Genomic DNA, 19,952 nt, shown 5'->3' with positions numbered 1-19,952 from the left:
GCTTAACTTTGCAAACAAGCGCGCACTGTGCGCTACACATGTGTATGCACACGCTTGAGAATAGTGCAGTTAGTTTGTTTCCTACTTCAGAGAACGGTCCCAAGCTTGTTGACTTCCGTGATTCCTATCGCGCTCTTGCACACCCGTATGATTGTGGCTAAACAGGTGGCTCAAGTGCTGCTGGCTGCTCGGAATCCCGTTTAATTCAGTTGATTTTCTGCAATCCACGCGTGATGAACTTTAATTGTCGGCCAGAATACACTACCTCGAAGGTGAACAAATAGTTGCGATACCTTCAAAGACTTGACGCGAATTGCATCACGCTTTTCAAGATCGATTACCTTTAAAGGACCATTTAACTATCCAATTCTTGGGTATTCCGGAAAACATGAACTGTTCAGCTGTGGATGCTCACAACTTTTTTAAATGGGGATCAGATTGACCGGTCTGTGTTTAATGGGTTATCAATTCGGTTTCCTGTTGTTGTTTTCATATACCACTACCATTGCGTAGACTGCTGTTCAAAATAGTCACCCGTTAATTGCTCACTCGATGTGCAGTGCAGAGGAAGGAAACTATTGAAACGTACGCTCCGCCTTTGCCAACAATCCCAAACATAGAGATTTCATCCGACGCGAAGTTCGACATGCAACTTTGATTTTACTTTAAATTTTTGTTCTTGATTCCAATGATGAAAAGATGAAGAACATTGACCGCGTCGGTTTTCATACCGTCATACCGTATCGTAATCCTACGTCGAATTTGCGGTCGTGTCTCTGGCACAACACAACTGTAAAATATTATTTTTTTTCTGTTTTTTGTCGATTTTGCCGAATATACCCGTTTTTGAATACACCCAATTTATTTCACGCGGGGGTAAAAAAAAACCGCGTTTATTCGTAAATCCGCGTTAATTTGATTTGAAAGTCTGTGTAAAATAAAAACAAGGTCACCTGAAAACCTACGTGAGAATCGACTCTAACTTCCGTCAAAGACACTAAATTTAATTCAAGCTGTTTAAATATTCAAAAAGTTTAGGCTAAGAGAAAGTTTTGATATGGCTCAGTTTTTTTACGCGGGTATGAAAAAAACGCGTTATAAAAAATCACGATAATTTGAGAATCCGCATTGATTCGAAAATCCGTGTAAAACAGCGTAAAAAGCCTGGATGTATTCACGAAATCACCACTGGACCGATTTTGTACTTTTCGCTGTAAACGAAAGATTTTTAGATTAAACTAGCTGACCCGACAAACGTTGTTCTGCCATATAATTTATTTCTAGAGAATATATTGGTTAGTAAAAATAACGAGTTTAAAGAGTTTGTTTGTTATCGTTCGGACCTGTAAAATTGATCTAAATTATAATTTTCACAGCGAAACATACATAAGCGTACGTCTTATTTTCGAATTTTTCTTATCGTCTCAAATATTTTCCAAAGTATTCTATTATTCTAATTTGGGTGAAGACAAACTCAATAAATACATTGAGCATGCTGATCTGACCAGCCGTTCTCTTGTGACGATATTTTACACGTACGTGGAAAATCCTTTTTTTATATATATAAAGATGTGAATTTCTTGAAAGAATATTTTCCGGGACGAAAATTTGGGAAAAGATGGATTTTTTACGGATGTTAAGGTGTCGAGATGAATGTGACGCTGACTGACGCTGTTGAATTTTTGGTAATATGTAATATGATTCACTTTCGAAGAGAGATCAAAGCAAAAAAAAAAATTATAAAAGAATTAATGAAAAAAATAAAATTCGAGGGATTGTATCCGAGACACGACCGCTAAGGACGTGTTTCTTTTTTTTTTTTTTAAATTTGTTGGTTCTACATTTCGGATATTATTTGCGAATACGTCCAAATTTCATAAATAACTCTTCAGTAAAAAATACCAGGGACCCTGAAAAGGTTTAATGGCTTGCGTGGTTTTGTAGAATCATTTCGAGAAGCAACGATCCTTTCTTGCCTTTGCGCGAACAATACACTAATTGGTCATATTATGTCGCAATTTGCTTCTTTATATCAATGCACGCATTGCACTGCACTTCATGTGAAACAATGGCTAGCGTTCACAGCTCGAAGGGAGACAAAAAACACAAAACGAGCAAAATAAGTGACCTTTGTTGTTCCGGGCACAGACAGATTCTGAGAAAATTTCCTCTGAGGAGATGCAATACTTATAAGCAAGCGACAGCATATCCACTATGCAAAGGTGGAGTTTACTTCGTAAATATTCTCTTTTCGCTATCCCCCTTTGTTGTTTCTATTCTAGCGGCTGCATTAGTTGCCCGTTATTGACAGCTCTGTTCGGGAAAGCACACAAATGGACAGAACAAATGTATGGGAAATGCTGGGAATGCTTCCAATTTTCACCAATTTAAACCATATACAGACTATGGGATTGAAATGTATAGCATATCAAACAAATCTTAGAGAATTTCCGATTCTATTGGTATGCAAATCGTTAAAATCCGTTCGCAGCAAAAATAGTTATTAACGTTAACTTTATTTCATAAAAACGTGATCTGTTTTCTGATTTGGCACCCTTAATGTAAGAGGTAGTCCTACGTCAAAATAATTTCCGTGCAGTGATAAAAAATTAAAACTTGATTTTCCGATCACAATTGATACTACTTTTTCAATTTTTAAAACTGAATTAATTTGAATTTTGTGTGGTGATGTAGTCTTTTTAATGACTTACTGTAATGCGTAACCGTTCGAAGTCCCGACACGTGAGTGTAGTAAAATCAGGTGGCTTTAGTGCCACTCCCAAAGAGAGACCACCTGTCGTGTTATTTGCCCGACTAACTATTAGAATTACTCTCAGAGTCAAGCTAGCCTCGAACGACCACACACGATATAGGTAAAAGATCACGAAACCTACGTGAACTTCCCTGCAAAAAATGTTGTAACACAAAACTCCGATTTCCGCGAATACCTGCATTTTTTGGAACCTTCCCAATTCGATTAGGTAGCTTTAGGAGATGGAACCATCCAGGAAAAGTCCCGAATAAAATTCAACCGGAATGAAATATTATTTCATTGAAAGAAAAAAAAACTCTTTTGTAACCCTATTCACAATATATTCACTAATTTTCTCTCCTCACATGTTCCCCTATTTCCCTTTTTTCTTCGCTCGAAAAACTTCTCTCTTGCCAACACTGTTCATGAAACATAAAATAAGCGTAACGTAACGTAACGTTTCCGTTTCGTAACGTTTCGTCGGTTCGTTGCGGATAAGAGATCCTCAGGAAATTATTCCGAATAATTGGCATATCCAGAATCCCGGATATGCTGCCTGTTGAACAGGCGATCTGTTCAACATAAACGCTCAATTGAGTGTTGGGTTAGGTTGGGAAGAGATCAAATTTACCTTGGTTCCTTCAAAAACACTTAAATATAGCGAAACTTGAATTATGTAATTATTTAACTTTATAACTGCACCAATGGAAAAATCTAATTAAAATAAAATAAACTGATTACACTACTTTTTTTTCTATTAACGAAATAATATTCCACTGAAGCAAAGAAATCTATTAGGTTTACGAAATCTATGAAGTCAATGAAGTCTACGAAGTCTATGAGGTATATTAAGTCTACGAAACTATGAAGTCTATGAAGTCTGAAAAGTCTATGAAGTCTATATGGGCTCTATGAAGTCTACGAAGTCCACAGTGAAGTCCACATGAAGTCTACGAAATCAATGAAGTCTATGAAGTACTCAAAGTCTATGGAGTCTATGGATTCTGTAAATTCTATGGAGTCTATGAAATTTTACAGTCTTTCATGAAATCTTTATAATCTATTAAATCTATGAAGTATATGAAATCTACAACGTCTACGAATCTATGGGTCTATGAATGACATTGAAAATAAAATAATCAGTGCGCGTCACGCGGACAAAACGGCATCTAAGCGACGATTAAATCGAATGAAAGAAACACATAAAACAAATTCCATGCCAACTTGTCTTTGAAGTTGGCATCACCAGATTTTATTCGAAGGTGTAAAATTGGTTATTTCTGCAACTTTATGCTTAGTATGCTCTTAGATTTCTGAAAAAATCTAAACACATTTGCAAAAAAGGCCTAAGTGTTTTTTCTTAATTTCTCACAATATATTCCAGCTCAAAAACTATTAGACCTACAAAACATTTGTTGAAAAATAAGATAAAGAAAAACTACAATTTTCATTTAAAAAATCGAACTTTTTTTTCAAAAAAAAATACATAGAAAAAAAATATTTCAAAAATTTAAATTAATTTCTTTCAAAAATTTATTTTTCGAAATTCTGCGAAAGCTTACACAATAATCAACAAGTCATCCATACATCGGAAGATGGGCACTTCTGCAGAAAAATAGTTTTTCAACAACAACTTTTTCATGTTTGGCATTTCTTCCGTATTCTGTCCGCCGAACCGGCACCTGCCCAAGAATAACGAAGAAACCCTTGTCTCCTAACTACAGTTTCACAACAAGCTGTATATTATAAACTCAACAACAAAAAAATGAGGAAGAGAGTGCAGAAACGATATCTTTGGGTAATTTTTGAAATGCTGTAACATCGTGAAAAATCAACGGATGGAGATGGGATGTGCATCATTTTAAAGCTTCGCCTTCACGTTTTGGAGTATTCTACGAATACGTTTTTGCTCCTCGTGTGTGTGTGTATATGTAGTGGACAAAAACATTGGGATGAAATAAAATAATCGATTTCTTTCTGTTTTTTTTTTTTCAAAGTTTTGTGTGCTAGCACAATATTCTGCTAACTAAGAATTTTCTACATATTGTTTAAATTATCATCAAAAAATTTCAAACAAGTTGAAAAAATATTACATTGAAAAAAAAATTTTAGAAATATACATTAATTTTTCTCAGAAACGTCTTAAATTTTTTAAATTGTAACAAAATATGAATTACTCATATAATAACCAACATGTCATTCATACATCAGAAGATGGGCAAATATGGACTTTTTGTCAAAGACGTCAACCTCAAATATATGGCATTTTTACATGGAGACTTCTGAAAAACTGATGTTTTCCTCGTAACATTTTTGTGAGTGAATTTTCGCGACTGACACATTCTTTTCATGTTTATAAATAGAAAAAAGCTGACAGAATATATCATTCCCGTGAATTTACAAAGGAAACAAAAAAAGATGTTGTTATGAAAACTTTTTCCCTGTAGAAGTGTCTATGTTTCGATGTATGGATGACTTATTTGTTATTGTATGAACTATTCACATATTTATGTTATGTTTAAAAAAATGGGAAAATTTTTTTTTTCCTTTTTTTCCAAATATAGTCCTATATTTCATGAACGGAATACAGTTCATTTGACTGAAGTATAAACAACCAGTACATTTGTCGCATTGAAAATGTCAAATTTTGTACCGGATTTTGAGGTTTTAAAGTATTTTTTTCAACAGAAAAGTGCAATTTCTATGTCATTGTTTGACTGTCGAAGCCTACGAAGAATAAGCTCCATCGGTAGACATGTGTGAAAAGTGGATTGAGCGATTCAGAAGATTTTGATCTGGATGATGAAGAGCATGGAAATCCACCAATAAAAGACTTCAGAACAATCAATCGGAAAACACCAACCATAAAATTTAGTTTGTTCGTTAAAACAAGTGTAAGACAAAATGTATTTTATATATTTAAAAGGCGCATTGAAAATGTTCATACCTATCCCAAGCGCAGCGGTGGCGTTATCCATTAATAATCAATGAGTTAATATCAAATGTTCATTGCATGAGGACTCGAAGGAAAGAATTCACCTCGTGTAGTAAATAAAAACACACAGCTCATACGTATAATGTTCGAATTAAATATCCCCGATCGACTCACTTGTTTATCGAAGCAACGCGCGAAAGCTTGAACCATTCCCACCCACACTTCTCGAATCCCCACGACATCAACAACAACCTCGCCCCACCCCGCCTGTGTGCCAAAACTTTCCCGCGTTTCCCGTCCCCACCCCGCGCCTGGTGTCAATAAACCGTTTATGCCGAAAGTTCGTCTCACTTGGCTCGTGTCACGCATATTTTCGTTCCTGAACACCATCAATCTTTTTGGAAAACGACCACATCACATCACACCTTCTTTTCGGCCGCCTGACTGGCTGTGTCGTTGTTGATGCTTTTCTTATTGCCCCAGTAGTTTCGTTTATTGCTGCTGCTCCTCCGTCTTGCGAGCTTTCCGCGGATTGAACCGTACAAACACCGGCTTCCCGAGCTCTCTTCCGTCCCCTTTGCTTCGCTTCCCCGGCGAGAAAGTCTAATTAACTAAGTTGTACGTACCTTCGCAACATCACCCACACAATGCCGAACGGAAAAACGGAAGACGGTTAAAAAAAGAGCGAAATATGAGGAGCAAAGGCAGTAGCAGCATATCGCTGAAATAAATCAAAAAAGGAAAACACCAACCCAGCTGTGTGCCAGTGTTCGTCCCCAAAGTGTTCAGAACTTTGGAAACCTTCAAGCAGCCAGAGGCGGGCAGACAGGCAGGCAGGCAGGCAGGCAGGCAAGCAGCAGACAGCACCAGAAGGAATGATAAAACATAAATTTAAATTCCTGAACAGTTCACGTACTGATTTTGTTCCCCTCCCCCTCTGCCCGGTCCGATCGCTCCCCCACTCGAATGCTTCCGTTCATGCTGATGCTCAGGGACCCTCGGTTCCATAATTTATATCTTCTAGATTAAACATAAATTTCCATATAATCTAGACGCATTCTTCTTGGTTTGCCCGGCTTTCGCGCGACCGTCCGTCTCGCCCCCCCCCTCGCCACGATTGCACGCGGAAGCATGGCGGAAGTGCACCCGGTGCCACGTAAGGTAAGGAAAAGTTTTTCCTTAGCATTGTCACTAGGAAAGGACCGAAGATAACATAATGTATATGGGTTCTCTCTGCTCCGAAATAGGTTTCGAGTGTTACGAATTTCCCCAAAACAGCTGATCCGGAACCAATAATTCGAACCTAAATGTACACATTTTCGTGAGTTTTGAAAATTCTAATATAAACGCCAAAAAAACACGAACACGAATAATTGAGGCTGTCCTCGTTGGAATTCTTTCCGGTTCGCGCCATTTCATATGGACCCTTACAAGCCATAAAACTAAACTCCCTGTATAATATCTACGACATTTCATGCCATATGATCGAATAATTAATAATAATTTCTGCTACACGAAAACTTGTCTTCATTAACAAAAAAAAATACTCTATTTCAAAAAAAAATCACAATTTTATATAATTCCGCAACAGAATTCATAAAAATACATTATCCGAGAAAGAGAAAAAATACTGAATCTGCGATTAAGCGGAAACCCATTGGTTGGGTGTTTGTACCGGCGGACGACCAAAACCGGCATGCGTTCCACACGAGTCCCCGTCCAATTATCTATCATCCGAAATCCACAAGCGACTCCCAAAAAAGTGTGAACTGGATAGTTACGGCGAAAATGTGAATTAAAAATTGTAATCGGAGCCGCGTGCATTTTCATGTCGAGTTCATCACCATTGCATGGCCAGATAGAGCCAAGCGATGGATGAATTATTGAACATCGTCCCCAGAAAGCGCGGTCTGGGTCTGGGTCTGGGAAGCGGTTCACCGGGACGGGCGCAAATCTAGCCGCCTTCAAATATTGTGATTGTGGTTGTCAGAAGGCGGAAGAACACTACATGTCGCGCATAAAAGTAGTGCGACCGGTAATTTTACTCCCCGGTGTATAATTTGTGATTTTTTATTATCGTTTCGCTGGCTTAAAGTTGTTAATTGTGGTGATAAATCGGCTTCAGAAAATTGTACGGTCGGTCTGTGCACTCCGCAGACGGAGGAGCGCCGGAGGTGTCGAAGTTGGTGGCTATTTTGGCACTTTGGCTGAACTGATCCACACCCCGATCAGTCATCGTCTCATCGGTGACTTCAAATGGTGCGCTGAGAACGCTTCTCATAATGGAATGATTGGAATAAAAAAATATAACCTTTGGAAACCCGCCAAGATGCAGGTGTTGATTAATGTAGGAAAAGATTGGATTGTATCACATCAGTCACGTAATTGGATTTGCTACATTGTATCATACGTTCACTATGCTGCTGCACGTGCACGTTGTTGTGTTATGCGATCCGGCTGCGAGCGCAACCTGCAATAAATCCATGGAATGGGATTAAATCGCTTATCGGGCGGCTTTAGTTCATTTGCGACATTTGTGACAAATAATGCCGTCGTCGACACATGACCAGCAATAATTTGTGATACCCATATCTAGGCTGTCTTGCGTCCTGGTCCATTAAAATGGAATTGTTTGCAATCACAAACGAACACTTGTGGTCAAACTCAAAAATTTCCAGGTCTGTGTTAAATGTAGTTCCAAACCTAAACAGAACCTTGAAAATGTGTCCATTCGACCGCTGCCACTTTTTGATGACAGTTTAATCAAGATTTTATGAAAAACAAACATTAGAAACCTGACCATTTCTTGCAAATTTGTTTTAGTCAAATATAATTATCGAACAAAAAACTAACATTAAAATCTGCTTCGAACATGATAAAACCTTCAACCAATTAAATAAAAGGAAGCTGAAATGAATTGCTCCGAGGTAAGATTTTATCGCATTTTTTTCATGAAAATTTCGATCTTTCGATCTTTCACGCAATTCCATCAATTAATTCACCAGTTCACCACTCACTCAACTTGCCTTTTTTCCCCGATTAAAGCACTCTTCCGACTTACTTCTTCATTGTACGAAGTCGTAAAACGTCAGAAAGAGACTGTTGTTAATTTGATTTTTTCTCTCTATTATAGTTATTTTCAATACATTTCGGTTGGTTCGTCACTTTTACTTCCATTTTTGGCAGAATGTCGGGAGAGAGAATTGAACTCGTGATCTCTGCGTGAGAGATATGGAAGTTACCACTACGCCTGTTCGCCTCCTTTTATTAATTTGATTTTAATAACAAGTCTTAGAAAAATGTATGTTTAGGAATCATAGATTATTTTTTTCCTAAAGTCCGAGTCTGTGTCGATAATAAACAGAGCTTCAGAAATATGGACGAGCATCGATCTCCCTTCGATTTTAAATTGTTTTCTACAGGATCTTGCAAATTCATTCTCATTAATAAATCGTCAATCCATAATTCACCTACTGCTTTCAAGTTGCTGCTTATTCACGCTGGTTCAATATAATGCCGCTCTTTTTCTACGCTCAATGAAGTCTATATCTCTTCTTCTTCATGCGTGCTCATTTTGCTTCACGTCCATTTGTCTCATTTTTCACACTGAAGCGTAGCTTCCAAGAGCGAATCAATCGAAACATAGATTTATTCGAGCAGTTTATATTCTAATAAACTTTTGACGTTATGGAATGTTGTGCAGTAGACTAGCATGAATAACCAAATTGCATGCCCCGGTGGTTTAGCGGTAAGCGTGACTACTAAACCATTTTTTTGGAGACGATCCAGGATAATCCCTTTCGTTGAAATAAAACGGATGATACTTCGGTTAAAAGCTTCAGATAAAAGCTGCAAGCATCCTTCCGCATGTGAAATAAAATTCTTTGACGATGATAATGAATATAGCCTATTCGAACAGTTTCGATCATCAATGAAAGCTTCTACTTTTCGAATGGAAAAAAACTGTCATCAGAAATGAACGAAACAGAAGAATTGATGTTTCTATACGCGTAGAGAATATACCGATTTCACTTCACCCCGATAAAATAGAATGAATCAATAAAAAAAAATCGCGGAAACACGTAGAAAAAGAAAACCTGACATGTTCTAAATTCAAGAAAAGTCGAAATCATTCTTGAAAAAAAAAACTTGTGTTAAACATTGGGAGAATATTATTTCCCCTTTTCAATCAAACCTTTCTCTATGTATAATCGATGATGAATGAATGATAAAATAATAATGGATAGAAAATATTCTTTCTAATTGCGCACTTACTTTTACTGTTGTCCACCGAAAATTCAAAATATTTCATGTTTGAAACATAGCAATATTCCTTTATATTCTGCGTATAATTGAAATCGAATAGAAAATAATTTTGATTTTTTTATTCGAGGATAATTTATCATTCCGATCGGAACAATAATTCAAACTATCCAAAAATTGTACTCAAATCAAACTGAAACTCAAATCATATCAATGTTATTGGAAAAAATAATAAGTAATATTCTTTGAGAAGATGCTGTTGGTTTTGGATGATCGGAGAGTAAGTTCGCTTTTTCATAACATAAGCTATACATCAAAGGTTTTGTGATGTTTGCTGAGCTGAATAGTTTTTACTTGATGTGCTATCAAAATTGATCAAAAAATATACCTCAACTTTTTTTTCACATTTTGCCAATTTCTATTGGAAAAATCTGAATAATTATGCAATGACACGGTGAAGATTTATAGACAATACCCCAATGCGAAGCAAAATTTGTTACAAAAATTGTGCTGATATATTTGACTGATATTGGAAATATACCACGTTATTGAGAACAAAATAAAGTTTATGATGACAAAATCAAATCAAGCATTAGTTGATGCAACGTTTCTATAATATTGAACGGTAATATGAAACGTAACAGTTACGAGCGCCAATCGTAGACGACAATCAATTTTTTTTTAGGGAAAGACTTAGATACAAATAACACAAACCGAAATCATATCACATATCAGTATTGGAAGAATTGATTAGTTATTAAGACGGAATGAAAAAACAAGATTTGTTTGGATGGTTCAGAATTATACAGCATTTATATAGCGAAACTCAGTTGTGGAATGTTTTTACTGACTTTGGTCCATCGTTTTTTTATTGATGTCGTACTAGAAATTATTCAAAACTGATATCTCATCCACATTATCTGCATATTCTACTGTATTTTCTCCGTCGATAAAATAAAAAAAAAATCATCCGATAATATAATGGAGAACAAAAAGGTAAACTAAAAGAACGCCAATGCCAAAACTGAAAAGACTGATATTTAAGATTCACCACGTTCTGGAGAACAAATTGAACTTGATGATGGGAAAATTAAGGCATTAATTGATACAAACTGAGTGTATCGAATTCATTCATTCAACATTTCTATAATGCGGTAAAATCGGCTTCCATTTTCACAAAAAAGGAATTTCCTAAGAAACATTTCCTTTTTTGAAGCAGGGTTGAATGTAGATTCTATTTTTTTTTGCATGACTTTTCTTAAATCATTCTGATATCTCAAGGCATTGAAATTTGTTAAAATTCATAACATCATTTTCATGAGCCTGACACAGCAGAAAGAATCGTCAAACTTTGGTAAATGAAAACAATTTTCTCAGAAACATATCTGAGGGGAATATGATAATGATAAATTGACAATAATCAGTATTTATAGAGGCTATATTTAATATTAAATTTGGTTTTTGAGCATATTTCTTGAATAGTGTATTTAACATGTATGTTTTTCTAGAAAGCTTATTGAACCCCCATCTACTCTGTCGAATATCATACTTTAGTTAGACAGTGGGATTCAGAGTTACATTTTTTTGAAAAACTAGATCAATAGGTCCTTATGAAAAAATCAGTCACAGTTAAAATTGACCATATGAACAACGAAAAATAGTATAGCTTCTTTCATACGTACGAAGTTTTTAATAAAATCGGAGAGGGCCGGTGTCCGGTTCGTTTGACCTGGATTAAGAACACCAAATTTTATGTCACCGATTGAAGACATATAGGAAGCATTTTAATGTCTGGGATTTATAGCCATAAGTTGTGATTTATTTCAATAACTTTAGAGAGCAGCATAGCAAATAGCAAATGTTCTTAAAAATATATCCCTAATATGGCGTGGTTGTCAACTAAGTGTGATCATATTCCATGGAATAACAGCCTATCAGAGTTAAATAAAAATCATCACTTTTCTTTTCAGACATTCTTTGACATAGGAATACGTCTTTCGGGAATATATTGGGAGAACAAATTAAATAATTAAAAAACGGTCTCGTCACAAAAAACGTTTCGATTTAGAACGCTTGTTGCTCAATCATTTCTAGAAAGCTGTGGACGTTCTCGTATACAAGCGAAAAAATAATAAAAGAGCTTACCACAAGCAAGATAGGGTCAGTAGCTACAAGTGGCGAATGCGGTTTTTCGTGTATGGGTGAGCACACCAACTTGACAAAAATTAGAATTCAGCAGTGGTTAGAAGATATTTACTAATCTGAAAGGTTTGAACTGAAGAAGATATTTTTGCGGCTCAAACAAAACGGATAAAATACACAATGTTTCAATCAGATTTTGGTACTGGAAGTGAAAATAAACTTTTCAACAAAATGTTTTAATAACTTCTCAATAATTTTGATTATTTTTCATATTATAATCCGGAATAATGTACTCCGGTCCCCATCAATTTAACAGCCTTTTAAATGTGTGCTCTGGATCATTTTGAGAATTTGCGTTCAACGCTTCGATTGAATCTGTACGAATGGGCATTAAAGTCGTCAAAACATGTATCTCAATTTTACCTCAATTTCTGGAAAGAGGGAGGAGTCATAGGGTGCCAAATCAGGTAAATAAAATTAAGGATACCGACGCGATTTCGAACAAGAACTCGGTACATACTCGCTAGGGTGGTAGCGAAAATGGTCATGTCAAATTTCAAAAACCGGCCCAAAAGGTCGATTTCGGTCGAAATTTTTTTTTTCGAGATGACACCCAGATCTCGACGTTTCACGCATTTTGAAGTCATTTGGCATCGAAAAAAAAATTTTCGACTTTCCAAATTTCCTTTCCCCCTTGGGAGATTTTCGAGGATCAAAAAATCAAAACTTTGAGCGCTTTGAGGCACCCCTAAATCATGTCCGATCGAGCTGAAACTTGGCACAGATCATTTCTTGGGCCAATAAACAAAATGTACATGGTCAGGACCTATAACGCCGACGCCGAACGGTGGAGGCTATTACATCGAGATGGTATCCTTGGATTGGATTCGAATGTGACTTGAAGCGACAGTTGGAAAAGGTTTAACGGATTGCGCGGATTGGCATTAAATGGCTTAGTCCAGTTGTCCAGCAAGAGAGTGATCGTTTTTGACAACAGCAACGAACGTGTTTGCCAATAATGAGCTTCCAGCATGAACAATTTTTATTGGATTCGGTTCATTCTCAAACAGCAGTTCAATCGACCGATGTTTGGTGTCTGGTTTATAAGCATAAATTCAAAATTCATCAAATTTTTCTCATACATCCATTGCCACCCTAATGCTCGCATTGAAGAGCCCTGATTTCTAGAATGCGTAAGTCAAATTCTACGAATCCATGTCATTTCAAATGTTTCGAAACTCTGATAAAATATTCTCCAGTAACCGTCAGGCGCATCAAACATTTTATAGGTAATTCCTTCACTATCTAAGATAAAGTTTCGGTCCAAGTACTCAATTGACACACTGTGCGTTGTGAAAGAACTCTTTTTTCCTTTTTTTCGGAAAAAATCTGATTTACACGTGTTTACAGAAAAATGGAAAGTATTTCCACTGAGAAACGACGTGTGATTGTGCATAAATGGTGTTCTATTCCTGGGATATCATTGAGAAAATTGCTTTAAAAGGAAAATGTTGATGTACAAGTGGTGCGAGGTGCAATAAAAAAATACGGGGAGAATATTGATAAGGTTGGGAACCACGAAATCCAAAATCGATCTTGCCAATGTAAGGTTTTTGTTCAGGACCTATAAGCAACCAGAATAATCTCCAATCATGCTACCAGCGTGAAACCAAGGGCTCGAATGTTGAATGATACAATTTTCGCCAAAATTAACTATTGCATCATAATGTACTACGAGATATGCGTGAAATTGGACTATAAATCATAACCAGGACCCCAATATCATACTCTTCTTAAAGAAGAAGCTGTTGATAGGGAAAACACATTCATTTTTACTGAGAAATTTCGAGTTTGAAGTTTATGTGCAGCAAAGATAAACAAAACGCAAAGCAAAAAGTGGTGGATTTTAGAAATAGTTTCACAAAAGTAATGAATTTTATTTTGATAATGGTAAGCGTTAAATGAAAGAATAATGTTCTGCAGAGCTAATTAGGTTTATTGCTGTAGAAAATGACACATCTTCAGGGACAAAATTATCAATGAAAATCCCATTATCCATATTAAGTGAATAGTCTAAGTAAAAGTGTAACGAGTTTTGCACAAGTGGTAAGAAAATCGGAAGCGAAAACAGTGTCATCAAAAGCAACTATGAAATGTAAATAAACGATGCTAATGATCCATTACTCTGAACAAACTATGAAATTATTTTGAATAAATAACATTTTTTACTAATTTGAGATGTGTTATTACATTCTGGGAGAGTCAAAGCTGAAAAAACAAATTAGTAAAAAATTATTTTCTACATAAAATACACTCGACAAAAAAAGTTAGAGGAGCATCGATGTTTTTAGATAATTTTCGAAATGTCGATTTCTCTCTGGTTTTTGAAGCCTTTGTAGATGAACACATCATTCTACAGCATCGTAGACAAGCGCAAATCCAATTAACATTATCAATTTTTTAATTTGAGTCCAGGAACATTCCATCTTTTAGATAAATTTCGGATTAAATGAAAAATTATCCATTCGTCTTTGATGATGAATATTTCAACAAGCTATTAACGCAAGGCAAATCGAACGGCAATTTTGAAACTCCTATGAGTTCGGTACAAGGTTCATTTGTTGTTTGATGAAAAGAACATGGAAATTTTCTACATCGATTATAGTGCGAAAATCAGGTTTTTGGTAGTGTTTTAAAAAATCCACAGTATTTTTACAAACATACAGTTTGTACTGTGAGCATGTAATTTTGACCTAGTGTATCTATTTTTAACATTTCAAGAATCATCTTCAAATTTTGATGCCACACTCTGTTACGTTACTTCTCTGTCGAGTGTATTTCACTGCAACCATTCCGAAAGACTGGACTATAAATGAGCTATTTTAAAATTTCAAAAATTTCTATTAGCCATATACCAACTTTCGAAAATATTGAACGAGTTATTCTTCGAAGAATTGAATCAAGTTAAAATCACGCATATTTATGTAACAAATTCCAGTACATGTTAAGAAACACTCTGATCACAACAGTTTCTTACACAATGTGTAGCACATTTATAGAGGAATGAATGAATTGGTTCAAGAAGTATCTCTAACTGTGCGATTTTCTCCCCACAGAACATGGTTCGATATAGAAATTGAAACCACGATAATTCGAAAAAGTACACAATTCACAACTAATTTAATATACGACTTTCTGCCCCTGTCTAGGATAAGTCCTTATCTAAAAAGCCATTGTTAGTTAGCGTCTGTGTAATACGCACTTTGTCGTTTGATCGTTCTTGTACCTAGTGTATCAACATTCGAACGACTGATTCTAGAATATTTTTATTCGCATGAAGTGACTTCATCAGATCACAATGTTAAAAACCAGAAGAGTTATGAGGGGACTTCTGCCGCAAAATATCTAAGAACCAGAACCACCTAAACTCAACTTTCGATACGCACTAGAGCAACAGCTTCTGCATCAAAAGTATTGTTATTGTTAATTAAAATAATAAAGAATGAATTAAAAGAAATTATAACATAATCGCTTTGATGGTGTCAATAGTCAATTTCACAAAAAAAATCTACAACTTCAAACGATCACATGAAAATCATAAAGACTCAATTTTAATGTCATTCTGAATATTTCAAACCAATTTTATTGTGCAAATTCAAAGCTAAATTTTATGAAAATAGAGTGCACAATAATTAATAGAAATTTTGTATTTATCATAATTGATTACGTCTTCTGATTTTCAGCGTATAAACAGTAAACACTCAAGAATACATTGAATATATTTTCAGATTCATCTAAGTAAAATTTAACCCGGAATTTACGTGAAATTTCTACGAGTCACTACCGCACGATCATTCTTTTGTAATTTTACCTTCAAGATTCGAAACAATAAAGCAGCGCAAATAATGTTTTAAGAGAACTTTAAATCTGAGAAAAATCAGCTTTAAGAACGGTCTGACATAACAGCAACAACATCCATTACTTTACACGTTTTGGAAACTTTTATCCCAAATTCGGGTGTGAGTTTTAGATTTGAATAATTTCCGGAAAATTGTGATGATCTAGTCGAAGCGTCTTTCTTATAGTTTCAACTTAAATGACCAACTTTCAATACGACAAAAATGACGAAAGTGTGCAAAACTAAAATTTACAATTTTAAGTTGCACAAATCGAAGACACAGCAATATTTTCAGCATATAGAACAGGCTCGACTAAACAGAAACACATCCGTGAGTGTGATCATCAACAACATGCTATCAAATTAAATCCCATCCCTGCTTCACAGCTAATCTCTAATTGGATTAAATTTGTTTAATTTTCTACTTCGGATGAAACAAATCGCACACTTAAATTAATCCGAAATTGTCTGTCACACAGCCTCAACATTGCGAGACACAATTTCACCGACATTGAGCAGCTAATCGATAAAGCTTCACACTGCGCCACTAGCAGCACAAAACGCCCCCACAAAGACCAAAAACAAAACCGACAAACTTTGGGTTTACATCCTCCCCCCCTTCCCTCGTACCTTTCCGCAAAATTAACGATAAATCTAATCAAACTACGTGAGTGCACACTTCCAACACACACACAGCTGATTCATATATATTTTCGTCCACTTTTCGGACACCAGCGCGAGATTGCAACCATCATGATTGCGCCGAAATTCACTCACCTGTGTCGCATCGGTGTAAGGTGTGCTGGAGTTTTTGTCCACTAGCTGGGAGCCGAAAAGCACCGGCGTGGCCATATGCTGCTGCTGGGAGACCATCGATTGGCCGTTATTCAATACACTGTTTCCGCTCACCACCACCGACTGGAGCAGCCCTGCCTCTAGGAGCGAGGTCTGCTGGTGATTCTGCTGCTGGGGTGCTGAGTTGGTGGCGGCAATCTGCACTTGCACCGCACCGGTATCCATCATCTCGCTCTGGGACACTAATAGCTGCAACTCGTGGTTGTGCTGTGGAACCATATTTTCCTTATTCACGACGCCCCCTCACCTCGTCTCGCCAATGTGGGTGAGGGTGAGACTTAAGTTTTACGCCTGTTTAATCACTACTTCCCCCTGCGATGTTGGGGTGGTTTATATTTCGGCACTCTTCTTCTTCACTGTCACGCACTTGGACACGGGGTTCGGGATTGCGGAATATTTCGCGTATTTCGCGAATAGTATTTCTCTGATTTTACGGCAGATTTTTCTAACCACTTTCAAACACTCGCGTCTGCATCCACTATTCACGTTTACGAATGTGTTTATTTGGACGAACCAACCAACACGAAGAGCGTGCGGAAACGATCAACACCAGATTGCGTTAATGTAAGCTAAATTATTTGATTTACAAGTCCAATGACACTAGGGTATACTGCTTTTGCTCACACCACATCATTGTACTCACCACAATATTTCTGCCTTGCATCATCACTAGCTTCTGTTTTTTTTTGTTTTTGTTTGTTTTGTTTTCTCTTCTTTTCTGTGTATTTCTGCGATTGCTTCTTCCTGTCGGCAAACCAAAATTGTTTATATTCAAAAAATGCACAACGAATTATTTTTTTTTGTTTCTTCTTGAGACGAGAAATTTTCCGCGCTCACTTCAATTTTTCCCAACTTCCTCAACTTTGTAAACTTTGAGGTCGCGACTTTACACACTCAGCTGCTCTCACGCTTCTTTTATTGCAAAATGTAACTCGGTTTTGGAAATCGCCACAAACTTGAACAAAAAAATTGCGCTTGCAATAGTTTCCGCAAAACGCGCTCACTTCACTCACTAACAGCTCTCTTGCTATAACTTGTTCAAAATTGTTTGGTCCTGTGTGTCTGTCTCTAGGTCTCGGCTGCTGTGACCCTAGACGCCTAATGGTTGATTACTATCTTCTCCGGTGGAAAATTCGGAGAAGTCTACTAAAATTGTGCGTATCTGTTTACACTCTGCTGAGAAGAGCTTTGTTTAGGCTACGATTTTTTCTTTCACTGACGGAGGAAATGGAACCGAAAGAAAATCAATTCTTCATTCACGTGCTCACTTCGGAGTGGGTTTTCCCGTTTACTCACGGAAAAGGACCTTCGTGGATCCCGATGCACTCGCGTTTCCAAAACGAACAAAACACGGACAAAACAAACCGGACCATAAATTCATAAATTTTCTAACTCCAATTGGATCGACTCAGCGCTGGTATCAGCGTTGGAGCTTCCGCCACGGAAGTGCATCACTCTACTGTGGGCTAGGCTGGTCGAATACTTCGAAGTTACCGTCCAGCGACTAAGTGCCAGGAGTCAAACACTATATTTTAAAACCGAACCGTTCCGTTGCTCGCGCACTGATTTCAGATAAAAACACCGCCTTGTGAAATTCATTTTCACCTAAAGTGTCCTTTTTTTGCTTTCCCTTTTTTCCCCCTGGTTTCGATTGCTTTCACGCTCGGTTTCGGTGTTCGGAACTTCCTGTCCTGATTAAATTTTGCTGCTTTCGTCGCTTCGCGTTCAAACTAGATAAAGTTATGTTTTCTCTTCCGTTTGGTGAAGTTCTACACTACACAACAAGAAGAGAGGTTTTACAATGTTTATGATTCTGGAACTAAAATCCTACTTTTCCGTCCGATACTGTTTACTGTTGGTTTCTAACTGAGCAGTAGAATGTTTTCGAAGCTGCACTGAGCCAGCCAATGCTGTGGTCTGCTTGCGAACCGTGTATATGCCACCCAACCAAATCGTCGCTCAGAGATCGAGAGAGAAAACTCCCAACCAACCACTCACAGGCACACAGGCGCATTAGTGTTCCGTAAGCTTCACTCGTGAGCGCCCCCTAGGAAATTCACCTCACTTGCGTATCGACTGTCTGCATCTCGCGACACATGGCTGCGACAAACTCACCACTCGAGAGTTTTAGCTTTTGCGTCACTCAGCTCGGATCAGCTGGTCGATGAGAACCCCATCTTTGAGCAAACACTCTCGCTCTTTCGCTTCCTGCTCCCTGCTTATATTTTCATGCGTATCCGTTTTATGCTGCACCTTCGTCAGGCCCGCTACATAGCCCTCAAACAAACCTAGATCTCGTTCTCTCTCTTGCGAGCTGTCTCAAAGGATCGAGAGAGAACCCAATTCAACAAGCTTCAACGTGGGTGCCACTGTGTGTGCGTATTATAACTGTGTTCGGAGTACAAGGTGCATTCGGATGCACTTGCGAATGCTGTTGCTGCTGGTTGGTCGCGTACCGATACCATTCTCGATAGTGTGCGAGATCTACGCGGCCGGTAGTGGTGTGCTGACGAATGAATGTATTATGTATGCAGTGAAAAGTGTTCGCGATTAATATCGATGCGCGGAAGATCCACTGCGGTCCACAAACGATTGCATGACTTCTTTCTTGCAGAAATTGTATAGGGTTTCCCAACTTTAAATTCCGAAAGTAAATTGAAATAAAACACACTTAGAATTCGAATTTCGATGAACCTTTTATTTCAAATTAAAGCTTGGTTTATGCCATTATGTGTGAAATACAACATCATTCAAATGTCCACCTAGGGCTCGCACACCTTGATCCGGAACAGGTAATTTTCGATGACTTTTCGGCACATATGGAGCGGTATCTCGGTCATAAATTCACGAATGTTGTCTTTCAAATGTTCAAGAGTTTGCGGAGAGTTGGCATAGACACGGTCTTTCGCATAACCCCACAAAAAAAAGTCTAGCGGGTTCAAATCGCATGATTGGCATCACGCGGCCAATTGGCATCACCAAAACGCGAGATTATGCGTCCCTCAAATTTCGTTCGCAATATGGCCATGTTCGGTCGTGTTGTGTGGCACGTGGCGTCGTCGTGCTGAAACCACATGTCATCCGTATCCATATCTTCAATTTTGGCA

The 19,952-nt window shown here is 37.3% G+C and overlaps 1 protein-coding gene across 1 annotated transcript in view; it reads right to left on the bottom strand.

Annotated features, from left to right (window-relative positions):
• LOC129771412 (protein pangolin, isoforms A/H/I/S-like) overlaps positions 1-18,742 on the bottom strand; it is a 311,746-nt gene extending 293,004 nt beyond the window's left edge. The window contains exon 1 of the mRNA XM_055775023.1: positions 16,768-18,742. Within this exon, the coding sequence (XP_055630998.1) occupies positions 16,768-17,064 (297 nt within the window). The 5' untranslated portion in view covers positions 17,065-18,742. The remainder of the gene's footprint in view (positions 1-16,767) is intronic.
• Between the last annotated feature and the right edge of the window lie 1,210 nt (positions 18,743-19,952).

Source organism: Toxorhynchites rutilus, chromosome 2, assembly GCF_029784135.1.
Source record: "Toxorhynchites rutilus septentrionalis strain SRP chromosome 2, ASM2978413v1, whole genome shotgun sequence".
Classification (NCBI taxonomy): Eukaryota; Metazoa; Arthropoda; class Insecta; order Diptera; family Culicidae; genus Toxorhynchites; species Toxorhynchites rutilus.
Note: the sequence above shows the minus strand (reverse complement) of the source record. Positions and strands in the feature narration are given on the sequence as shown.